At 40.8% G+C, this 24,990-nt stretch overlaps 1 protein-coding gene and 1 pseudogene across 2 annotated transcripts in view; both read right to left on the reverse strand.

Annotated features, from left to right (window-relative positions):
- Nucleotides 1-24,990, reverse strand: part of LOC146458668 (uncharacterized) — a 61,587-nt gene that overhangs the window by 24,041 nt on the left and 12,556 nt on the right. For both annotated transcript variants that reach the window (XM_085090509.1, XM_085090508.1), the window contains exons 6-9: nt 24,259-24,355; nt 23,481-23,699; nt 22,190-22,566; nt 20,518-20,685 (exon numbers count right to left, since the gene is read on the reverse strand). In XM_085090509.1, coding sequence (XP_084946635.1) covers nt 20,518-20,685; nt 22,190-22,566; nt 23,481-23,699; nt 24,259-24,355 — 861 coding nt within the window. The remainder of the gene's footprint in view (nt 1-20,517; nt 20,686-22,189; nt 22,567-23,480; nt 23,700-24,258; nt 24,356-24,990) is intronic.
- Nucleotides 7,338-9,481, reverse strand: LOC146458669 (uncharacterized; annotated as a pseudogene).

The raw sequence follows: 24,990 nt of genomic DNA on the forward strand, positions 1-24,990 counted from the left end.
AAGCCTGTTACTTGCGCACCAACAAAATTATTCTCAGGGCCTTCATTTCAACATAACAACGCTTTTGCGCTTTTCGGCCATGTCAAACACGTCTCCAGATTTTATTACTGCGAAAAGTGAGTCTGTCACCGCTAGAAATTGTATCACAAAAGCACTCCAGATTTGACTTGATAGTTTCCAATCGAGAAAACGTGGATTCCCTCGGCATCGATTAGGCACTAGGAAAAGTTTGAAGTCTATTGAGTATTCCCGCTCGATTACCAGAATGAATAATTCCAAAAGACCAGGCAACAGACAAGCAGCGAGAAAGGTCACAGGGTCAAATTTCACAGGAAGCAGAATATAATTTAGCCTGCGTGGAGGGCGACCGAAGGGAAGGAAAAGGGGAAAGACGAGAGCGTGAAGTGCGAGAGATCGGACGCGGGAGGATCGCGGCAGGGGACGCCTGCAAGGACGTAACCTGCAAAAAGGCCTGATACGTTTATTACACCAGCCACCAACCGCCCCCTAATTTAAGTAAACTATGGTGAGGTTGAACTGTCATTTACGAGCCAACCAGGATTCACCTGAAGTCAAATCACTATATTTCCACAAGACGCGAAAAAATGTCTGCAGAATATAATTTGCACAATTACATATATACATGCATGAAAACGTGGCCGTGTTTTGGAAAACAAATGTGCTCGGAAGCAGGGTGAGATGGCGCTCAGGAAAAATAAACTGTGCTGATATTTCTGTGATATTAACTTGCCTTGCATTCTGCAGTTACTCCAAGTTGTTAATTGCTCCACTCTTTGTCATGAACTGGAGATCATTATCGTGAAAGTCAAGACCGCGCGGGCAATTTAAAAAGTGTTGAAAGGCTCCATGAAAATTTTCCGAGGGGATCTACAGAAGGCTAAGGATAATATCAAGAACAAGATCGAGGGCTACCCAAGAGTCAAGCGACGAAATATATCGCCATTTTCATTTTGTAAACAGTTTTGAAACATACCAACACCTTGTGGTTTTCAAGAAACCCGCTGAGAGAACTTCACCTAAACAACACTCGATCTGCCTTCAGAGAATTATAATTGAAATTCGTCGGGGCTTCAAATAACACAAATGAAAACTCGTCCTCGCAAAAATTCGCTTCGTCTGCACCATTCCCTTTTCTGACCAGCTTCTGGCCGAAAGTCTTGTTGAAATATGACAGCTAATCAGAAGACAGTAAACCAGAAGCATATTGTCTCTCGACCAATCAGAGAAAAAACCAGAATCTGGTTTTTGTAAATTGTGATCCGACAAGTAAATGTATCATGCCCTCTTTGCCCGCGTCTAAAACAGGGAAAGGGGTATACGGTATCTTTCCTTCCGTGGCCACGCCGTGTGAGCTGTCGAAATTAAGGGCATATTTAAACAATTTTGTTTTGTGTTGGAGCAAAACCTGTTGCATGACTAAACAGCTCTGAGCAGGGCATATTTTAGAACACTTCTAACCTCGCTGAGGTTAGATGGTTATGCAGCAGAAAAAGGAAGACGAAAAGGAGTAAATGAGGATGGAAGGTAAAGGAAATAAAATGTACCGTACGCGTAAAGATGAATTTCCAGAGTTCTGTATAAAAATGTCCAAATTGGCTTAGGTCAGAGTGCGTAACAAGTTAAATTAGCACACTCTTTTCAGTTTTAAAAGTACTAAACATATCTTTGGTTAAAAAAGATTCCAAGAAACCTGGAGTCGCTAAAGCACGACCAGTTGGAAGGTAAAGTACATGGCCTTGTAAATACTGTAATGGAAGAGACCACCAGCTATCAAAAAGAGAAAAATGCGACGAAACACTGTGTTAACTGTGGGCAGATACTCACTGGACTCGGATTTCCAATGGTTGAAAGTAATATATACAGGATATTATTTTTCCAGTTGATTTATGTTGTTAGAGTTGCGCCAAGAATAGAAGGGAGCAGGGAAAAAAATTCCCGCCATGCATATGACGCACACGATCGACATGTTTGTGACATTACCCATCAGTTTATCGTTATCTGCAAACGATGATAAGGTTTAAAATCTTAAAATCGTGGTTTTTTGTCTAATTGCCTAGACTGTTCCATAATGTCAACAACATTTCAAGTCCACAGTTCCTATGAACAGTTCCTTCGTGTTCACTAGTCCTTGAGCATCTAATGTTAACGTCACTGGAGCAATCTGCTTAACCAGCCACCCAAGTTCCGTACCAACTTGGTGGCTTCCGCTGCCTTGAAGGTCTCCCGTGAGCACTGGAATCTATCTCGGGTACGACTTGCACAGTCAACTCTTCTGTTTCCTGCTCAACATCCTCTGGGTCATCCGCACCAGAAGTAAACAACTTTCTCGTGAGGTTCCGGTGTTCTCATATCATCAGGCTGGTCACTGTTATCAACCCCAATGCTATCAGCATTCTGAGTTCTCGGGTTAGCATCATCCTCTTCTCCTCCCACCGTCGACTCTGTTTCAACAAGCTCAACTCCCTCTCTCTCATTAACTGGAGCTGACTGTTCACCTTCGACAAAAACTGGAGAATTCAGGTCTGATACCTCTCTCCCCTTCTCTCTCGGATTCGATAACTGTGTCTGCCTTTTTGCAATCCATCTCTCAAGTGGCGCTCCTAGATAAGACTTTAAACGGTCTGCATGAATGACCTTTGGCTTGGCCTTCGTGCTCTTCTATATGCGGTAAACTACATCTGACAGGGCTGATATGACCAGATAAGGGCCATCCCAAGGACAGTCAAGTTTGGCATTTCTCCCTTTCTTTCTCCGAACATTGTGCATCCAAACAGAATCACCAACAGTGAATGGTTTACCAGCAAGCCGTTTGTCGTAGTTCCTCTTCTGGCGTATGGCTGCCTTGTTCAAATGCTGTCTAGCCAAATCATGTGCAGTGGCCAATCTCTTTTGAACAGCTTGGGCATAGTCTGTCTAGAGTGGTGGTGCATCAGGGGGTGCCTCGGTAGTGACATCCAAGGGAACTTCCACTTCTCTACCCAGCATTAAGAGATTGGGTGAAGCCCCTGTTGACTCATGAGCAGCACCTCGGTAGGCCATCATGTAGGCTGGAAGCTGTAGATCCCAGTCCTTTTGGTCCTCTTTAATCCTTTCACGCAGCATTTCAATGAGGGTCCTGTTGAAACGTTCTACCTATCCACCAGATTGGGGATGAAGTGGAGTAGTACGAGTCTTCTCGATGTCTAACAGTTTGCAAACTTCAGCGAACACCTTGGATTCAAAGTTAGTTCCTTGGTCGCTATGAAGTTGACGGGGTACACCAAAACGACTCGCTCACCAGCTTCTCAGCAACAGTAGTGGCCTCTTAATTTGGTATTGGGTAGCTCTCTGTCCATTTTGTGAAATAATCACAGGCCATCAGTATAAACTTGTTCTTCCTTGGGGTTTCTGGCAGTGGGCCAAGAATGTCAATTGCAATTCGTTCTATGGGAGCTTCCACCACCTACTGTTTTAAAAGTGCAAGACGTTTCTTTCCCCACATTTTCTTTGCTCCACAAACATGGCAACAGGCGACCAATCTGTGGACTGACGATGTAAGTCCTGGCCAATAATAACGGGACTGAAGAGCGCATAAGGTCTTCCGTACACCACGATGGCTTGCAGTCGTGTGACTATGGTGAGCTTCAAAGGCAGTCTGTCGGAGACTGTTGGGGAGAAGAATCTGGTCAATTGACTAATTTCCTATGTCATTTTCCCATTTGCGACAAAGTACACCGTTCCTAAAAAGAAGACGGTCCCACTGTGACCACAAGGTCTTTACAGCACATCTCTGAGGTGACACATCCTCCCACAACGGTTTTCTTTCACTGGCTTTCTTCCATCCAATAATGATTTTGAGATCAGAATCTATTTCCTGTTTTCCCTCAAGAAGGCTGAAGTCCACATTGGTTCTAACTTCATCATGGCACAGTGATCACCAACAGGACTTTCACAGCTCGTAAGTTGCTCATTGTCCTGATTAGGGACTTGCATCTCAGTCTGGATACCAACATCAACAAACGACACTTGTTTCTGAGATTTCCAACTCTTACACCACTTACAACGGTCATCACACGGTCGACGGGAAAGTGCATCTGCATTCTGGTGTCGTTGTTCTGGACGGTACTGGATCTCAAAGAGTAACTCCCATTGCGTGCCTACATTTGACGTCATAATCCGGGACATTTTCCATGTGCTCAGTCTTAGAACAACAAGTCGCCATGTTTGCACTCGCATAATTTGTTATTAAATTCGTTGAGTTGTGGACACTTTGAATTCGGAACAGTCGGTAAGTTCTATCGTATTCCGTGTGTATTGTTATTTTGCTCGTTAAAGGTGTAAAATCTTTTCGTAGAAAACCTGCCTTATTGACTGCCTTATTGCCTAACTGGATGTTTACCCGACGTGATGACTGAAAATTTGTGGAATTGTCCATGGAATATTTGTAAATAAATGGTTGAGTTTTCGCATTCGAATCTTACGCATATGGTTCTGGCAATTGCTTAATACAAAGTCGAAAGTACTTAAGAGCCACTGTCTGTAAATATCGAGAATCCGGCGTCAGTCGCCAAATTTTCAATTTTTTCATATTTTGCCCAAATAACCTCTATAGTGAGTTATTTTCGAAAATACTATTCAAAGGACCTGAAGCGCTTTAGTTTTTTCCAAATCTGAGAAAGTTCGAAAAACGCCATTTTGGCCTTCCGTCGGCGTCGAAACTACAATAAAATTATGCATTTTCTTTTCTCTCGTCCAGATCAACGCAATAACATCTATCGATGTACTTTGGTGAACTCATAACAGATCTCTTGATCTCCCTGAATCACCAAATTATTTTGAAAAAGCTGTTGAAAACTGCTTGTTTTTTGCTGTTACAATTACCCTAGTTGCAGCCCTTTCGCGGATAAGGTAATTTTAGCTAACTTTAACAGCAACGAACATGTAATTTGAAGTTCAAACTAGTATGGTCTTAAAGACCATTCTTTATAGTTTGTTGTATAAAAATTGCTATGGCGGCCCGATAAAGTGTCCCGTCGAGAGACGGAAACGTGAAGTGTACTTTCTGGAATTTCGACCTTTCACGAAGCGAACATGAAGCATCCCTATTTCGAACAGAACCGCACATTGTAAAATCTACCAATGGAAACCTTTCACGAAATCCTGGATGCATCAAAACAGTCTCGTACTCAAAGCTACAATCCCTTTTGATTGAAAATATTATTATGTTAGCACCTGTGGAAAACAGGAGAAGTGGAGTTCAAGCCGTGAAATATGTAATTCAACGCCGCGCCGAGCAGCCACGCACGTGTACACGACGCAAGATTGCTATTTCGCTCCGCTATTATTTTACCGTTAAAACTAAAAAGAAGATCCTCAATATGAATGTTTTCGTCTCCCTTCGTTCATTCTTATCTCAAGATTTTTAAGCTCTGAAGAGAACACGCCACACGCAAAAAAAAAAAAAAAAACAGGCAAACAGGGCGATCAAATTCCAAGAAAAAATAGCTACAAATGCAGGCCAGATTTAGTATTCAGTTGATTAAGACAACCGCACATTTATTTTATATTCCAGTGATAAGGCACAATGTACATCAAATGATTTTGTAGACAAAATAAAAACAAACTTTCAGCAATGTCAAAGTACCGTGGGAAAGCAACTGTTAACAAGCTTTATTAATTTGCAGTTGTAAACAAAACAATGTCAACCTCACCGGTCTTTTTGCAATCCTTCAGAAAATGTAAAACCCTCGCTTCTACAGTTATGTATGACAAACTTGCTTCTATATGTATAGTTAGCAAACCGGTAGACTTGTTTCCTCCAAAGGCTGTGATAAAATTTACACTGGAGTATTGCAATAATCTTCTATCAAGTACAAAAGTTACTTTTATAGTTGATCAATCACGCCATATGATCCAGATTTCTCCCTCTGCAAAACGTTCCAGAACGTCGTTTGTGGCCGGATTGAAGTAGTTTTGTTGGCCTGTCCCAATAACTTTTGTTCTCTGGGAAGCTTAAGCTTGCAAACGGGCACTGTTATGGCCTTGTCGGGAGCGGTGTGTAGATATTCGACTTGGTGCCTGTGCAGCTCCTGCAACTGTGGAATGCGTGACAGTCTATCGCGCGGTGTACAAAGGACGTCCAAGGGCATCTCGCGTTTTGTTAAGAAAGGACAGTAAGCGACGATTGTGGAGTGGACAGTGAATCAAAATTGCTGCTTTCCCGAGCAGGTAAGGTGTCAAATAATTGTAAAGTTCAGATAACATATTGTGACGGTTTTTAGGGCTCAAATCAGTTGAGGCGCCCGTTGGGAAGTAGGGGGGGGGGGGGAAGGGAAGGGGGTATGGGTGGGCATTGGAACCACAAGGTGGAAAAATTCACGCACATTGAGTCAAAGGAAAAACTTGAACAAGGCTCCTGCTAAGGCTTCGTTTTCTTTGGTTCCTGTATTTAAATGCAATTAATGGTTTTTTCAGGACCTAAAACAATGAATCTTATTCCCAAAACTAAAGTTGCACAAAAATTCAGGATCCCGGCCCTAACCCTTCGCGAAGCACAAAAACAAACAAATAAAAAAAATGGTAAGAAGAGAAAATGGTTGGACCCTTGGAAGATTACGACTCTCCCTCTTGCTCTGAGTGTGTAGTCCTGTGTAGACAACTGTTTAGGGGTCATCAAATGGCATAGCCGTCGGGCACCGAACGAGCCGAAACGTCAGGCTTGGCTGAACATGAAAAAAGATGAAAAAGGAGCACACCTCGTCGTCATTATGATGTAGGTAGTTATTCCGGAAATTTGGTTTGAATGTGGCCCGGGTTCGTTTCTAGTTCTCAGTGTCATAAGAGGGTTAAGTAAATGGTTGGTTCTCGTCCTTGCTCGAAGAGATTTCCCTCCGAGCACTCTGATTTTCCCCTCTCCTCGAAAACCAAATTGAATTCCACTCTATTAATAATTGTCAAGCACTTTATCATGAGCCTCTGGTTCAGGAGATTGCGCAGGTACTCCCTGTGATTTTGACATTACATAAAGTGCTTCACATAAGTTACAAACGAAAAAAAAGGAGTGTATCGTGCTCGCTCATGTTTTAATCATCATCATCATCATCATCTTCATTTCAGAGCAAGGGCTATAACTCTGAGAGCTAGAATCAGAATCAAGCTGGAATCCTGCTAGCTATAAGTTCTAATCTTCCGGATTGGAGGGGCATTACCTGTTTCAATTCTGTACTGGACCATAAGTCCCTGTCAGAAAGGCCGGGAGAACACATGTTGGTAATTGAACAGTAATTCCTGCCGTCTCTCAGTCTCACTGTCAGTCAAATACTCGGTGCTCCTTCCAAGAAGTTCTTGTAAGGGCTCTGGTAGAGTCCTTTCAAATGTTCCTTGTGATACATGCTGACTTATTACTCGAGCTTGGTCCACAACACGCTCATCGCTCTCTTCATAAAGCTTCAGGGAAGTGGCATCAACAACTGGCTTAGCTAGAGCAACCATAGTCTCGGCAGCCAACTTCGTCAGAAACATTGAAAACACGCAAAGAAACCACTCTGTCCTCTTTAACATCCACCAGAATCCTTGCAACATAAAGGCACTTTTGTTGCAAATGAGAGTTGCGACAAGGCTCCAACAATCGCATGCCTAACTGAGAGGCCTTTGGATCTAAGTTAGTACAACGCTTGTGAACAGTAACTGGGACAATCACCTCAGTGTTAGGGTCAATAATTGTTGATCGTCGCACCACACATCTGGAGCTAAAAGGCTGGTTCCTGAAATCAGAACAATCAAACACTTCTCCATTAATCGACACTTGATTTTTCACAATGTCAATATGAGAATCAGCTTGTGACAGAAAGTCCATACCCAGAATGCCCTCATCCTTAATCTCAGCCACAAGCACATGTATTTGAAACTCCTTAGTACCCAGACGCACTACAACATGTCCTCACCATGTGTTTTTGTTTGCTGACCATCCGCAAGAGCAGTTGCAGGGTTAGCTGAACTCAAACTGAACTTGACACTAGCAGGTGAGGAATCATAAATCTTAAAGGACAAAATTGAACAGGCAGCACCAGTGTCTATCAACCACATAACACGAGTTCCTCCAATAAAGACTGGCAATAAACTTGTGAAATGTCCTGCTTTGACAATGACTGTGGAGGAGCATTGTTCACATCAGGTCTTGTTGCGGGGCCAACATTACTCTCATTCTGGCATCCCCCTGGCCCGTGGGCGACACCCTGCTGGCGTTTCCCGAACCCAGATCGGCTTGTTTTAGAGACTTGTGTTTTGGGCAGTTACGACGGTAATGGCCAGACTCGTTGCAATACCAGCATCGACTGGAATAACGTGAAGCAGGTAGGCGTTGTTGGCTTCCAGGTGTGTTCAGAGACATTGACTGAGTGAGCTGCTGTATGTTCTGAACCAACTGTTGGAGAGCGACTTGCTGAGTCTCCTGACGTTGTTGTTGCATTTGAATGTCATTACGCAACATTTCCAACTGAGCTTTAAATAAATCAGGCTCCCTTACAGCTTCATCCACAGAGCGAACCTTCACCGGGCCTCTTCGCCAATCTCCATCCAAGAGACGAAATGCCTCAAGTTCACAAGCCAGTGACAAGGCTTCGTCCATGCTGCATGGTTTGTCTCTGCGTAGTCGCAGCCGATCGTCTTTACCTTTGTTAGCATCAATAAAATACTGGACGGCAAATCTTTCTTGAGTGTCAGGAGATAAATCCTGATATGCCAGACTGGACATACAGCGGATATCTGCAGCAAGAGCTTGAACACTTTCATGTTCCTGTTGTCTACGGTTGTGTAGACGCACCTGATGTAACTCACGTTGTTTTTCGACACCGAACCGAAGCTCCAGTTTGTCAACAATCTTCGCGTAATTTCGACAATCGCTATCAGACATGCCATTTAGCACTTTTTGAGCTTTGCTGCGAAGGCTTGCGGCCAGGAATACCGCAGCTTCATCTTTGCTCCAGCCATTAACAACAGAACAACGCTCAAAGTGTTTCAAATAATCTCGTAGCGACTGCGTACCATCATAATCCGTAGGATTTTTAACAGGTTTGGTAAACTTTCGGCGGGGTATTAACAAATCAGCTGAAGAATTGTCCGGTTAGTTCTCCGATCCGAACGGGTTTGCAGAGTGAATTCGGCGACGTGGAGTTTCAAAATTTACTGATGAATCCAGGGATGAATCAATTGCTGGTGTAAACTGGTTCCCCGGTTTGAAAGGGTTAGTTGGCGTCGAACAACTCATCCTTTGGAATCCCGTATCCGCCTTTGAGTTTTCCGCCATTGCAAACAACACACAAGCAAAAATTCGAAACAGAACCACACAACGTTGAAATTCGGTCGCACAAACCATCAAAACTTTTCCATTGACCACAGGTTTCTGTTAAGTTCGTTTTCTCTCACCGCTGCCACCAACGTAACGCCATATTTTAATCACAGGTTACGAGAAACTAAACCAAGCACATGGTTCTAACACTACTGATCACGTGACTAGTTTACAATAGTTACTTAGGGGGGATACCCTTCGGGTATAACCTAACGCTACAATAATATATAATAATGCAGGTTCTTTCAAAGTCAATTATTCAAGGTTCAGTTTACGTTTGCCAGTTTCGAGAAATCAGCACGTTGTATTATTATTATGTTCTTGTTGCCATGGTTGCAGACTACCTTTTATGTGACCTCTTTTGAGCTCTCGTTGGTGTCTGCTACTCATAATGCAATGACCGCATAATAACAATGAAGTTTTTTTCAAAGTCAATAATTGGAAATTCAGTTTACGTTCGCTAGTTTCGAGAAATCAGCACGTTGTATTATTATTGTGTCCTTGTTGCTATGGTTGCAGACTACCTTTTATGTGACCTCTTCTGAGCTTGCGTTGGTGTCTGTTACTCATAATCAATGAAAGCATAATAATAATGCAATTTCTTTCAAAGTGAATTACTTTCTTTTACGCGCGTGAGTTCCGAGAAATCAAACACTAATTATCGGTGCCATTATGCAAGTATTTCTTAGTTTGAAAACACTGAAAAAGGATTAATTATTAATCCTTAATACATTGTTTAAATTGCGTTATTTTTGTTCACTGAAAGTAAAATTAGGGCCGTACCTAGGATTTTTTGTCTGTGGGGAGCAAACTCCGCACACCCCTCACAGGGGTCTACCGTATGCAGACAGTGTTTCTGGTTCGACATTAGGTTGGTTTTCACTCCTACACAGAAAGTTGCCTCTACGACGTTTAGCGAAAAAAAACACACACCGATGCTTTTTGTTTTAAATTTTCATGACTTTTCATGGAGTTAACGTCTTGTTTAGCTTGAAGCAAATATTGTCTCTCATTTTAAAACACAGTCGATGCACTGCTGTAAACAAAGAGAGAAAATCACTGAGCTTCCACAATTCAAACGCACTATATCAGTGGAGCGAAGCATTTTCAAAAACACAGTCGTTATTTAAATACAATTCAAACCTTTTCAGTATTACTGTGACACGTTGCAAAGCTCTATAACACGCTACAGCGATTACTAGAGAACCAAAAAACCAAATAGCCGTGCCAAGAAACACAACTCCTTGTGACAAACACTAGCCGGGCCCGGCATTGCAACAATTACAGAATGAAGCTCATTGCATGATACAAGCAATGATTAATTTCTGTCCTAATATTGCCAAATCTCAACAAGAAAGGCAGTTAAAACTATCAAGCACTTAAAAAGAGCCAAGCCAAACCCAGCTGAAATGCCCTATGTGGCATAAAAACACCGTCGTTGAACACACGGAATAAGAGGTCATATTCAAAACGAAGAGAATTCAAAAGAGGAAACTCAAAAATCATTAGGCGCGAATGACCTGTCGGATGATGAACATATGATGGTTAAATCCAAACCCGCTACAAATACTTGCGTGCAGTGCAGGCTTTTAAAACCAATTTATCTCTGAAAAGAAAAATACTTGTATAAGCTAGATTTAAAAAGGCTAAAACACGCGCCAGAAAGTGGCGTAGGCTTGTTCGTCTTTATTCACACCAAATTCTTAACCATAGGCAGCCCAAACTGACAAAATCATTATTTTCATAAGAAAAACGGTACTGGCTTTTGCCGCAAAAGATTTTCCAAAATAATTATTTGGAATTCACATTGAAGGAATGTTTTTTCAGTCAATTAGTCGATTTTCTTGTGATCAGTGTGATGTTAGAAACAAATGCATTTTCCTGGCGGGGGCAGCTGCCCCCTCTGCCCCCGCGCTATGTACGGCCCTAAAATTAAAATTTTCCTCTCCGACGTCGGCAACTAGAGCATTAATCTCATGAATTACAATAGACATTCTATTTCATTTCTTGGTTCTAAATTTTGGCTGGGAAAAACTGTTCCTTTGAAGGAAATGGTTCTAAGTTATCAAGCTTTTCTTGCTGTTAACGAAAAGTTTCGCTACATACTATAGCGAAGCAAATTTAGAATTTAGGACGGCCATCCCTTACGTTTCTTCGCATCCTACGTGTACGTTGGAAAACTTTACTGATTCTATGTTTGATTTTATAATGTTACTAGATCGGGAATGTGACCAAAGCGTGTTTATCAGAGAAGAGGCAGGCTAAGGTAGGCAATTGTTTGCCTTTTTGTTTTGTACATAATGTCAGAAATTATCGAAATGTAACAAACAACAACAACAACACTTACCTACCCGCAAATAGCTGAAGCTAGTCGAGGCGGGCAGGTATGTCTATGCTAAACTAAATACAAATAAATTTGGTGTTTACAAATTGACTAAAATAAAAGTCAAATAAGTAGTAAACAAACAAGTGACGCAAAAAGGATTCGCTAGCTGATAGAAATTAAAGGATTGTTACAACTTTACAAGCTTTTCATTTCAAGAATTAAAGAAGGTGTAAGGTAAGCATTTTCTTTTTTTTAAAATGTTGATTAGCCAGCTGTCCCCGCTATAAGATAAGCGAGGCGGTTTTTGGGTCAGTTTCCAGGTTATTGGTAATGTTACAGCTTTCCTGCTAAGGTCAAGTCATTTCCCCCGTTAATACCTGCGTGTAGCTGTAGTTTTATTGGTTTACTGCGTCGTCCATCGAAATGACTGTGCCATTTTGGCATTTCAGTTGGTACACTGCGTCGTCCGTCGAAATGAATGCGCCATGGGTTTATTTCAATTGGTTTGTCGCGTTGTATATAGAAACTACTGTGCCATGTTTGGGGTTTTAAATTGTGTTACTTCATCCTACCTCAACCATCGAAAAGGCAGTGTGCCTAACTGTAACTTGGATTATCTTCATGGAGGTAGGGAACATTGTTATGTTGTATATTGATTAGTTTTGTCATAAATCACTGGCATGAAAATGTGCTCAATTAGTTATTGTCCACAAGTGTTTCAGTTAAGCCTTAATAACGAGTTTTTAACTGAAAAGGAAAACTACATTTGAAGCGGGAATGGGGGTGAGAATGGGGTGGGGGTGGGTTAAAAGAATTATTTTCTGGCAAAACTAAAAATGCTTTAACGCTGGCTGGGAAAGGTCTTACCATGATTAATGCTGTTGGCTGGCGCCTACAGCTAAATATATCTCCCTGACTGGGAACAGACCTTCAATTGATGGATGCTGGCTGGCGACCGAAGAAAATATTCTATTGCTTGCTGGCTCTGAAGAGCGGATATTTTTTTCCCAGGATAGTTAAATATTAACCAAAACTATCTTATGAGACGTCTACATATCGTCAACGTCAATTGCAGATGAAATCCGAAAAAATGTTCGTTGGGTACTCCTGCAGTATAACCAGCTTTTTCCCCTTGAGCTGCCGTCGTTTCCATGAAGACACATCTTTGTTTTATTTGATACCAGTTTGGCGATGACAACTCGAGGTTTTGGGATTTGCGTTGACCTTTGGTCGTTGCGATCAGTTACTCTTCTTACACCAACTCTATGTATGATTTCAATTTCCTCTGGCTTAACCTCCTCTCCAAGGTTTTCCTGCATACACGAAATGAATTTATCCTTTAGGTTTTCGTCTGGTTCTTCTTTAAGGCCAAGCAGTCTGATGTTATTCTTACGAGAATACTGTTCATTCCAAACAGCACACTCCCATGTTGAATCGATGTCTTTTCGTAGATCATGTTCAACATGGTTGACTGTCTCGTTGGAGTCTTCTTTGATCTGCAACAGCTGTTCCTGACCCCCTCAAATTTCTCCTGTAGGTCAGCTGTTTTCTCATCCATCATGGCGCTTAGTTGAGTGCTAAATTCATCAAGCTTCTCATCCAAGACACTCTCTGAGAGCTTCAAGAATCTCGGGTTGAAGATTTTGCATTCCATCCCTTGCCGTGTTTGCCTGTTTCTTGCTCGGGATCGTATTTGTGCGCTCCGGTGTTAGTGGGACACGAACAAAGCTTCTTTTTCCCTTAGCTCCTTCACGCACTTCTGTTGTGGCCGCCATTTTATATAATCAAGAGAGGATGAAGGTATATAATACAAAACTACCTGTGCTATATTGAAAGCCATTTCCAAAACTACTTGACTCCTATTTTCTTGTTGGTTGTGGTAAATTGGAACTGACATCAAATATCAGCGTTTCGGATAACAAGCGATAGGAAACTGCTGGTTTGTATGCATGTGACAACAATCCGTCACGCAATTCACTCTGACATACCTGCCAGCTTTGACTGGTAATTTACGTTGTACCTGATATGTTTTCTTTAGGATTCTTGCTACTCAATTTTTACTCTGGCAAATCCCCCCCCCCCCCCCCCCTCGATATTTCAGCCACCCAACCGCTTTGCTGTTACAGATATTTATTCTCGGTACTGCCAACAATCACTGCCTGGGAACGGTCACACTCTTTGCATCAGAACTAACCGAAATTTGCTGATTGAAGATTTAATGAATCAGCGGCATATGCCGAAGTGGCTAATGCTCCACCTACCGTGGACCGGTGGACCTTGTAATAATACAAAAAACAACGCACACGGCAGCTTGATCACGTGACTGCAACGAAGCGCCTATAATATTCGACTAGAGAAGATACTGTTTGTTAAGTGGTCCTCGCTTATCTTAGAGTTACCTGTTTGTTGAAATGCGGTTAACAGACCTGCGCGTCTCCGATCTCCCGCTATGTGACTACTGTGCCGGGGTGGAAGACGTTTGAGCAAAAGAATTCGAGATGGGTCACGCGCGCAAGGGGCTAGGACAGATCTAAGACACGGGTAGCGTGCGCGCCAGGTATGGTTCTTGCCACCCCCCCCCCCCCCCCACACACACACACACACACACACCCTGAACACGGTGTATAATTTCAAGCGAGTCTGTCCTAATCAGGGTCTGGAGCCTACCTAGACAGGGTATCGTCGAGTATTTCGCAACCCGAAATCGGAGACGTTTGTCTGTTTTTATTTAGCAGGTCATAAGCCAACATAAGATCATTTTAACGACTAGATATTATTCCTACACAGAGTAGTTATTTAGGGTTATTTTCTTCCATACAAGGGACAGGGTTCAAGCCTCCAGCGACACCCCTTTACCCTAACATGGGTCAATTAACCCCCCCTCCCCCCGCCGCAAAATGTTCATGTTGTGTACAGCCATCTCCCATGTTTAATTGAAAAACTTGATCAGTGGCTCTTCTCATCGTAAAGCCCCAAAGGGTTTGCTGAGGGCTCCTGCCAAAGTGTAATTTAATCAACGATCCTTCATGCAATAACTTTGGAATGGGCAAATTGATTGATTGATTGATTGATTGATTGATTGATTGATTGATTGATTGATTGATTGATTGATTGATTGATTGATTGATTGATTGATTGATTGATTGATTGATTGATTGATTGATTGACTGACTGACTGACTGACTGACTGATTGATTAAACGATCAATCATTATCGGGGAATACTCAAATACATACTGATTGGAGGTTTTCTTGACCAATCATAATTTTGAGCCGATATGCCATTGTGTTTGCTAGCTCTGTGGCATTTGCTTAAGCCGCGGCTACACGTGCTATATTCATCTCGCGCTGGCGACGCGACAAAATTTGAAAAAATCCGTATTAAATTTTTTGAGTCCCTCCTCCCGGGGGTAGCCATGGTTTTAGGTTTTTTCGGCTCGGGCTAACTGCAAGAATTTAGGTAATGTTAAATAAATGCTTCCGAGGGGGCTGCATGTTTTTGGTCCCAGCGGGCTCAATCAATAAAATTCCATAATCTATAAAATCGATCGCAAAAATAGATTGATATCGGAAACTGATGAAAATCGAAGATTGAAAGAGTTGTGAGCATCGACTTAAATCGATTTTAATCAATGTTCGTCGATTATATGCATTGTCAATGGTAATCGTTTAGCAAGTGGAAGTTTTACCTATTTTAATTTTTTCTCTTCCTAAAAAGAGATCAATTGTTACTTTTCCTCTAAATGTGGCACGAAAAACGAAAAACCAGTGTAAGCGGTTGTGTCTAGATACCATGATAAAAGTGAAAGGGGTTTTTGGGCTGCTATATCTGGAACCAAATTTTATTAAGCACCTTATAGGTAATATGTGTGTGAATTGAATTTAAATAAATTAGCAATAATGTAAGAGCTCTAGTTCGTTCACAGAAAAATTGTGTTACGTGCATAAACGCAACACTCTCGCTTTCTCAAATAACAGCGACATTACTGAGTGAATGTCAGGTATTGATGCGTCTTAGCACAAAAGGGGAAAGGAACACCTGCAATTTCTCTTACTCTTTTTGTTAGATGAACCCAGTTTGTTAGTGGAACGTTGATGTGGCTAAATACGTTGAGGTTCTCCTTGCATCAACATTAAGCATCATACAGTATGACGATCCTCACCGCCTACCCCTCACCCGTACCCCTCATTCCTCACTCCGTACCCCTCAACCGTACCCCTCATTCCTCACTCCCTATCCCTCACCCGTACTCCTCACCTCCTTCCCCTTACCACCAACCCCTCACCCCTCACACCCACCCCCGGAATAGAATTGCCGCTTGTTACTTGATAAACGTTTACAAAAGTCCACTTTGGAGAGCATCTGTGATGAATCGACACTGATTACAGTAATGTGTTTTACATACGGTACACAAAGTATTGTCTTAAAACCTTATTTCGATTGCAAATATTCATTAAAAACCAGGAGCTTAATGGCTTCCTGTTAAAAACCGAAGATGTTATCAAATCCATTGTTTCTCATCATAGAAAAGCCACGCTGTCCTAATCAAAAAATTAGTTACCGCGAAACACATGACAAAAAGCAAAAATAAACTCCCGCAAAAATTTCCTGAGGTCAGCCTGTGGGGTGTTTCAAAATCTGTCACGCAATCGACCGTTCGGGTCCAGACCAAACAGTTTACCGGATCTGAGTGTGTCACAGTCTCTCAGATGGCTCAACAACTTACCCAGGCATTTGATTGAAGAACTGCAGCGTTTGTTACATTTAGATAGAATTCTAAGCAAATCCGACAAAGGAGTTTCCGAAACAGTGTATATCAGATTCAGTTTGGACAACCGATTGCAGTCGCCATCAGCTTTATTCTGCCGCTGCAAGATATAGATAGTCAAGAACCCACACTCCAATTCGACTCCATTAAACAATGGTAAGTTAAATTTCTTCTCAAATGAATTAAGGTATGAGAAAACGAGTTATTTCAGAGGGCTCATTTTAATGTAATCGGTGCGACTGGTCAATGTAAACAAACACCCTTAAGGTCAATTTAAGTCAATTTTAGCACAAATTTCTTCAAATCGGTCGACTCATTTTGAAGCGCTCGCTAGAAAACCCAACCAAACTTTTAATGTACGTGAAAATATTATATCTCAAGGCTTCAAAACCAGAATTTGGGGCAATTTGGAGGATTCCCACTTATCAAGAACTCGATTTTAGTTTTGCCTGTAAATTTTTACATTCGTGAGCTCTTGTCAACTGACCATTCAGAATTCTCTTGATAAGTGTTGACTTTAAACTTCAGAACCCGAAATCTGTCGTAAATGGGACATTAGATGTCCGTTTTAGAGAAATTGAACGTTAGATTGCCGATAGAATCGCTTTTTTGGTTACGTGAAGCAGTTTTTTCGTGCGGTCGCTTTTCCCTTGTGAGGCGGCTAATTTCAGCCGTCCGACGGGCGAAATCGAAAATCTCAAAAAAATCCAAAAATCGGCCGTATTTCGAAAAATAAACCCCAGCAGGTTTGTAAACTCGCTCTTAATATGTTTACGCCTCTCTCCTCCGCGGAGGTTCGGTGGGGTGTTATGTGTATGCGCTGAACGAAGTGAGTGCAGGCGCAAAAGCTGAGAGGGTTGACTTGGCGGCGAACCTTTGCCAGAAGCATGTCGTTTTCTTGTACATCGATAGATTTCTCGGTCATCTCTAAATTTGACAGTTTCATTCTTGACGGAAGTCAGCATTTACTTTGTCTCTACAGTTTGCGGTCGTTAATTTTAAGGTGAGATTTCACAATTTCTAGAAAAAAGCAAAATCGTTTGTATTCGAAGCCCCCCCTGAAACCCGTGGAGAGTGGACTTAGTACATTTCGCTTCGTGAAAGTCAACAATAGTCACGAACAAATAATTGCTTTTTCTGGGCTTGAAAGGCCTTTAAGCCTTTCAGTAACCTTATTTTAAAAGACAGTTGCTTCATTACTGTAAATAACAACCTTTCCGTGAGAACTAAATGCTAATTAAATCACCGAAAGATCATTATAAGTTCTTCTGATTAAACTTGTTTACAAGATTAAAATATCAAGTTTGGTCGTTTCGGAGTATAGAAAAAAATACGCTTTGATTAAAACATTAAGCTTACTTGCTCTAGTCTCTTTTAAGACTGAATTGACAGTTTTTGTTTGGTCTCAGCTGGCAGACGTTTCCTCAATAAATCATTTCTTTGCATGCACTCTTTTATCTCCACACGATCGCCGCTCGTGTAACTTGAATTTCATTCTTGTGGTGATGATTCAAGGCATCACAGCAAAATAAAAGCGTTTTCTAAACAGTCATTATGAGAGGAACAAACTTTCCCCGATTTCTAAGCATGTAGGTAAGTTTTCGTGAGTAAATCTCCCACATCGCACAACATGACAATTTCACAAACACTCGCCATTTTCATGACATAAGTACGCACACCACCCTAGTTACAAAATGACTCGCCCGGATCGCAGCCATATTGGGCGTAGTTTCTGGCAGAGGCTCCCGCCGTCGCCTTCCACGGAATTTTACGCCTGCACTCACTTTACTCATCAATATTTTCATTTAAAATGATGGATGGGACGTTTTGAAAAGTCCACATAGGGTAATTAACTGATAAATAGAGGATATTACATGGCCGCGCGAAGATACGAAATTTCTCTTCGAATGTTGAAAAATATTCGAGTGAAATATTTTTCAACATTCGAAGAGAAATTTCGTATCTCCAAGCGACCATGTAATTTTCTTTTCATTATATAAAATCATCACAATAAGAGATGCCTTATTCTTTACTTCAAAAACTAAGGTTTGAAATTGAGTACATAAGCTTACAGTATCAATCGTAAACCAAGCCGAGTTATTTCAATCCAAAGTAAGACTTAAGCGAAAAGGCCACAAATAAAATCAATATAAATAGAAAATGTATAAACAGGTACGTCCTTGGTATAAACTAATGGCATATTAAATATGGTTAGAAATTTGGCTAACAGTAACAAGTAAATCTGAACGTACCGTTCTATTAAGCTTACTCCTGGCTTTCATCGCTTCTTTCAACTACCCTCACTTGCTTCCATTTCCTACTACTAATTTCAAATGTGCTTTCACGTTTACCAGGAGAAGTATTCTGCTGCAAATTTACATTTATGTTGAATGTTCCTCCAACAATTGTTCCGGTTACTAACGATCCAAGCCCTGTTAGAGGCATCTGAAGTCCTTCAGGGCTACGAATGCACTGATATTCTTCCGTAGCAAGTTTGGTTGTACTCGTGGAGGCGTGTGGTTCTTGTTTGTCATTCTGGCCTCTGAACGACAAAATACTAGATATTTTTTCTTTTTGCTTGTCAGACAAGGACGAATAGTTGTTTACGGAATTAACATTCCGGTGTCCTGTGATCTGCATGATTTGCGTGGAAGGTATTTCGTTGTCATTCAACTTCTGTACGATGTGCTTACGAGCACTATGGTTAGTCAATCGCTTGTTTTCTAGTCCAAGACGAGCCTCGTTTACCATGTCTTTTAGCAAACTGTTGAGTTTGTTTACCCCGATGGGTCGTGCTTTAAACCAAGCTCTTATTGATAGCTGGACGGCTGAAGACTATTCACCGCCAAGTAAAATGGGGAGTCATCCGTTTTCATGCTTTCCGGGCGCTTGCTTGCATAAATTTTGTAAACACGAACTGGATCTCTCTCAGCTGGTAGATCGGGAGCTGAGTACATTCTAGGCTTAATCTTTCGCATACATCTAGGGTCAGAGCCAGTTCTAGTTTTAGTCTGTCTTTCAACCGAGAATTCTAAATATTTTTTTCCGTCGGGCGTTTGCTTGAGTTTGACATCTCCCCAAGGCCAAAATGTATGGTCGAATTTAGCCACAAAGTGTTTATAACGGCTTGAGGGCTTTCAATCCCTAGGCATTTGGAAGCATAAAGTTTTTCAATTTCCTCGTCTGTTAGGCTATTCGATGTCCTAGGCTTGTTTCCCTTGGCTTTTAGATCCTTTTGTTTTGCTTTGAGGGTAGCCATTGTAGTTTTAAACGTAGCGTCAGTAAAAATTGTGAAGCCGTAGTTCTGTTTGTTCAGATATCTCTGGATGCTTGAAAGAGAACCTTTCAAACTTGTTGGTTCAAAGTCGGAGCCATCTTTTTTTCTAACGCCAAAGATGAACTTCGAAAGGAGGTCGTTCAGAACTTGCGGCGAAAGCTCATGAACAGATGTTGAACCAAGTAAGCCAGGATTTGATGTCTGTATCAAACTCTTGAATAACTCGACGTCGTACGCAGTTTTCCTCTTTGTATTCAAATTTTCTTGTTCTTCTACGAATTCGATCAGTTTCTCATCTGTGATCTCGACAAATCTGCTTGTCTCCATTTTAGAATAAACTTAACTTCGACTCGCGAAAAGACAAACTCCAAAACTCCCAAAAGACCAAACGACGGAAAACCCTTCGGAAAACCATAAGTGCTTGACAGCGCGCGAAAATACTGCGAGCTGATTGGTCAAAAATGATATCACACATGTGTGTATAAAAATGATATGGTCACTGGCGGTATAGCGTTTTTATCGATTTGCTACCACTCGGTATACCACCAAATTTTATATAATAAATTAGTTTTTTTACATGTATTTGATGCGCTTCACCTTATTCAAGTGTAAATATTGTGTTCTTGAGAGGGATTTTTCATGTAATCTTATGAAAACTCAATAAAGAAGACCTTTGACTGAAACCAGTTTCTTCCTTACCCTTTGTGCAGTCGGTAAGAATGCCGTATGTGGCACCCATGAATTGGGTTAAATCAAAACGTAAAAGCAGGGAAAAACAATAGAAATTTGTATGTGCCTACCACGTAAACATCTTCATGAGAGCCTGCGTAATTTTGCAGTTCCCTCAAACATATTTTCAGCGAAGATTGGGAGAGGTCCTCCAACCAAACACTAGCAGCATCTCTTTTTAGCCCAGCATGGTGGTGTGCGGCGGTAACTAAAACTGAAGGTTTCTTTGAAAACTTACCCTGTAGATTAAAGTAAATAAAAAAAAGGGAGAACAATAATTATGCGGTTTAGTTATACCGATGCTACCCGGCTAACGTAAAAGACCTTTATAGTTTTTAGTGCATCATATCAATATAACTCAAACCAGTAGTCTGAATACTCGAGCCAGGCTAATGTCGTTTCACAAGAAACTCTGAACACGCTGGTTCTACAGACTAAGACTGTATACTTTCGGTTAACTTAACTTTATTCTTCACAATCTAACATTACACGTTCTGTTCTACGATCTATCTCGATCCCATCTGGCTAAGAGTTACAAAAATGCTTCGTTTATTTGCTGCGGATATACACACCCAGATACGTAAATCCGGAGTGGTAAGATAATTTAACCTAACTTGACAAGTTCCAATTTTGTTTTACACATTCTTCAATGATTCGTGGCCACTAATTTCCTGTTACATCGGTTTGTTTGACAATCATAGTGTTAATCTATACATGCGGTTTACTAGCGACTATTGATTAAATACATCATTTTTGTGAAGGTTCGATTACACAATGTCGGTCAATACTTCCTTTGACATTCAACAAGTCAATGTTAGCGACAACGAAATAATAGCTCACGTACATCAACTAGTAAATAATCGAAACAGGAAAAACCTTGTTATGAGTACGCGCAAACTTTCCTCGACATGTCGCATACGATTAAGAAATCTATCGTGTGACTCTGGCCTTAAACTATCTAGACCGGTTAGGGGTGGGGATTCTACACACGGCGACTTTGAAATGAAATATTTTTTTTATTAATGTTTGAGCAGATTTATTTGGAAAACATCTGACGTGGTAGGTAAGTGTTTTATTCACTTTGATAATACCATGGCAACCAAGTCAGACGTTTTTATTTTTTTTGTTGTTGTTGTTGTTTTTGTTTTGTTTTTTTTTTTGTTTTTTGTTTTTGTAAAAGTAAAAATTTCTGTTTTAAGATGAAGTAAATTTCTTTTTCTCACGTAACGTATTCTTTTGGATTTCTAGCTCATAATAGTGTTCCTGTGTTAGTTTTGACTACCTTTGTTTTTTTTTTTTGTTTTGTTTTTCTTTTTTTGGTTTTGGTTTTTTTTTTTTGTTTTGTTTTGTTTTTTTTTTTTTTCAATTTCGGTCCTTTCCGAAAGTTTGGGATAATATATTCAGAAATCCAAGGTGGTGCATCCAAGATGGTTGCCATTGGAAATTATGACAAAATTAGCACGTTATATGACGTCGTCAATTAACGTTGTGGACCTCAAACGAAACATCTTTGGGCGAACTATCTATCCTCCAAGTGTCACTGTCTTAGCCTTTATAAGGTGGGGATGGAATCCGCCCAGACCCTCCCTCCGCCCCCTAAAAACAAAGGAAACCCAGGTCTAGACATGGTTAAATGTACACTTCTGAGTTGAGGGAAAAAAACTTGAAAACAGCAACCCCCTCCCTTCCCACCATGACAAAGAAAAATTAAACTAAAGGAAACGAAACAAACAAATCACTTACCGAGGGAAAATTCACAGTCTCACAAGTCGTCCCAGTCCACCACTGCGATATGCGCACCTCTCCACTGACGCCACCAACTGGAGCTCCCTGGTAACCCATCCAGTCAACGGTCACGTTAGCACTAGATTTGCGTTCGTTGAAACCGGCTGCCATCACACAGGCAGTGAATTGATGGTAATTTACGTGTTCAACCCAAGAAACTGAGGCATCATGGACAAAGGACTTGTCACTGGTGTCAATGTGATTGACAGTAATCTGCACATCAATGGGTTTGTCAGGATAGAAAACATAAGGTTGGAAACGGATTGCTTCACAATGGGAGTACCCCAGTGATGGAATATGTGGCATGTGACGACGACCGCGTTGAAATGGAAATCCTGTTATCATGATACAAAACGTAAATCAGCTTAAGTGACTGGAAATATTAAAAAAAGAAAGGTAAGAAATATGAGGGCGTAATTGCGGATTGCCATGTAAACACAAGTGAGACTTTTGAAATGCTTCGTTAGAGGACAAAATGGCCCTTTTACTTTAAATTAAAAAAAGTAATTTACTAAGATTTATAAGGTTCCGTCAAACGCATGCTTTGTACGCGTGTCCACAAAGAGGTCTTCAGATTGCGCCATTTTGCTCGTTTTTTTTTTTTTTTTCGCCATCACGCCCTTCTTTGCGTCTAAATTCCGATCCAGCCAAATCGTTAAATTTGGTTTCTGAATTAATAGAGAATTGGCAATATCGATAATTGACAGGGCAATCCTCATTTGCCATTGTATTATGAAATGCTGGTCAATCATGTCAAATTTTAACCCCGTATTCTCCTATTATATCCCCCGATACCCGATACTCCTCAACAAAGATAGAATCCTTCACCCACTCTGGATTATAATGATAATGCATCCCTCTTCTACTCGCATATGGAATAACGGTCCCAAAATAAGCCAGATCCTGCATCCCGCCAAATCTCCTTTTAGATCATCTTCGACTATAAAGTAAAATGACGTCGAGTTCTTAAGTTTGTTGGAGTTTGAATTTTTTAGCCATTAATTTAATTTGGACTTAATTCAAGACAGCCTTTAGAGGAACTCCATAGTTGTAAATGTGTCGAAGTACAACATCTTTCCTCTCAAATATAAAACACGTTTTCGTGATATAAGTGTCCCGATCCGCATCTTTTAAAAGAGTATAATGCTGCAGACATTGTTATAATTGCCTATTCTTGGTTTGCATAATGTACATGCCTGGAGTCTTCAGAGACGTATCTAGAATTCAACCTATATGTAACTAAGCATACCTTCACAGCTGCCAGGATGTTGTACTGTAAAATTCAGTTGCAGCAAACACATTTCCTGTTCAAACAGGCACTTGTTGTCATAAGTCGTACCATTTGAGGAACAGATTGGTTCTTGAAATGAGGGACAGTTCTCAACACTGACACAGCGAGCATCGGAAGGCCCAAAAGCCTTACAAAGACAGTGGTAATCGCACGTGACGTCTAAACATGGATCCAAGTCTAGAAATGTGTGCAAATGAAGGAATGTTAGTCTTCAAGTAAGTAAAACATCCGGTTGGAAGCAGTAGGAGAGCGTGTAGATTTGGAAATTGAGTTCAGGGAGGATAAATAAAAATTATATCTGGCTTGGTATTATGGAAGATGTCAAAACCCGAAACCCTCAGAGGAAAAATACATTCTTCTCGATCCCCTCAACATGGAGACGTGTACAAGCGTATTAGTATTAGCATCATATCTGCTATGAATGTACCTGAAATGGTAGACAAAAGGAATTGGGGCAAATACTTCAATATATGCAATTCTCAGTGTATCATGATCTGACCTAGAAGCCATGCTATCCACTGTCAATCACATAGTATTTTCCCACCACTTTCTCCAGAAGACAAGTAACCTATTTGGGTACACGGGCTCAACCCAAAAAAAAGGAAACGTCAATGAGATTTTGTCCAAAGACTTTGTCCTTAATTTTAGGTAAAGAAGAGTCCAGAGAAGCAATTGTCGACATGGACGATATACATAAATTGTTGCTTGGTCTATAGTAACAACTGATTGTAAGTACCTCCAATAACCACGTAATCAACTTGGATGGCGTCTTTATTGTTGACATCATTGTTATAGTGCTTCACACAAATTTCTGTTTCCATTGTGGATGTGTGCTAAAATTGAACAGAATTGTTTAATTTTTGGGGGGCAAGAGATAGCAGTGGTGTAAATTATAATAAGGGCTTTTTAAAGTAAAATTCAAGCAGAAACAACCTCATTTTGTGACTTTTCGCATACAATTACCTGGCATTTAACAAAATTAAAGTTAAATATCCTTGGTATTTTATTTCTCCGTGGCAATCATAACTTAAGGCTATATAGGCCGATATCAATCGATGGGGAAGGTGTTCTACCCGCGCTGATTTTGAACGTTTTTCACTGTCCCTTGCGGATTTCAAAGGATGCATTTTGGTTTTTTGATTTTGTATATGTTATTTTGTACATTTCTTATATGTCAAAGGATACATTTTGTATATGTCTTCCGCAAGTCTCTTAGTTATTTGGCCAATTGAGATGGAGCTAAAAGACTTTGGTCTAGGCAGACTATATCAATGATAGAGTTGCATCATTTTTTGCCACTTTTAAGTTCACATTTTTATATCTTAGTTGCGTTTCTTTGCTTTTTGAAAGCATTTTGACTGATTTTTAAGCCTGCCGACCAAAAACTTATTATAAGATCCAAGAAAGACCTTGTTTGAAAATTAGTTTTACAATAAGGGAAAATTTCAACCCGTTCTAGGCAAGAAAA

This window comes from Pavona decussata, unplaced genomic scaffold, assembly GCF_977016875.1.
Source record: "Pavona decussata unplaced genomic scaffold, jaPavDecu1.1 SCAFFOLD_232, whole genome shotgun sequence".
NCBI classification, from domain to species: domain Eukaryota; kingdom Metazoa; phylum Cnidaria; class Anthozoa; order Scleractinia; family Agariciidae; genus Pavona; species Pavona decussata.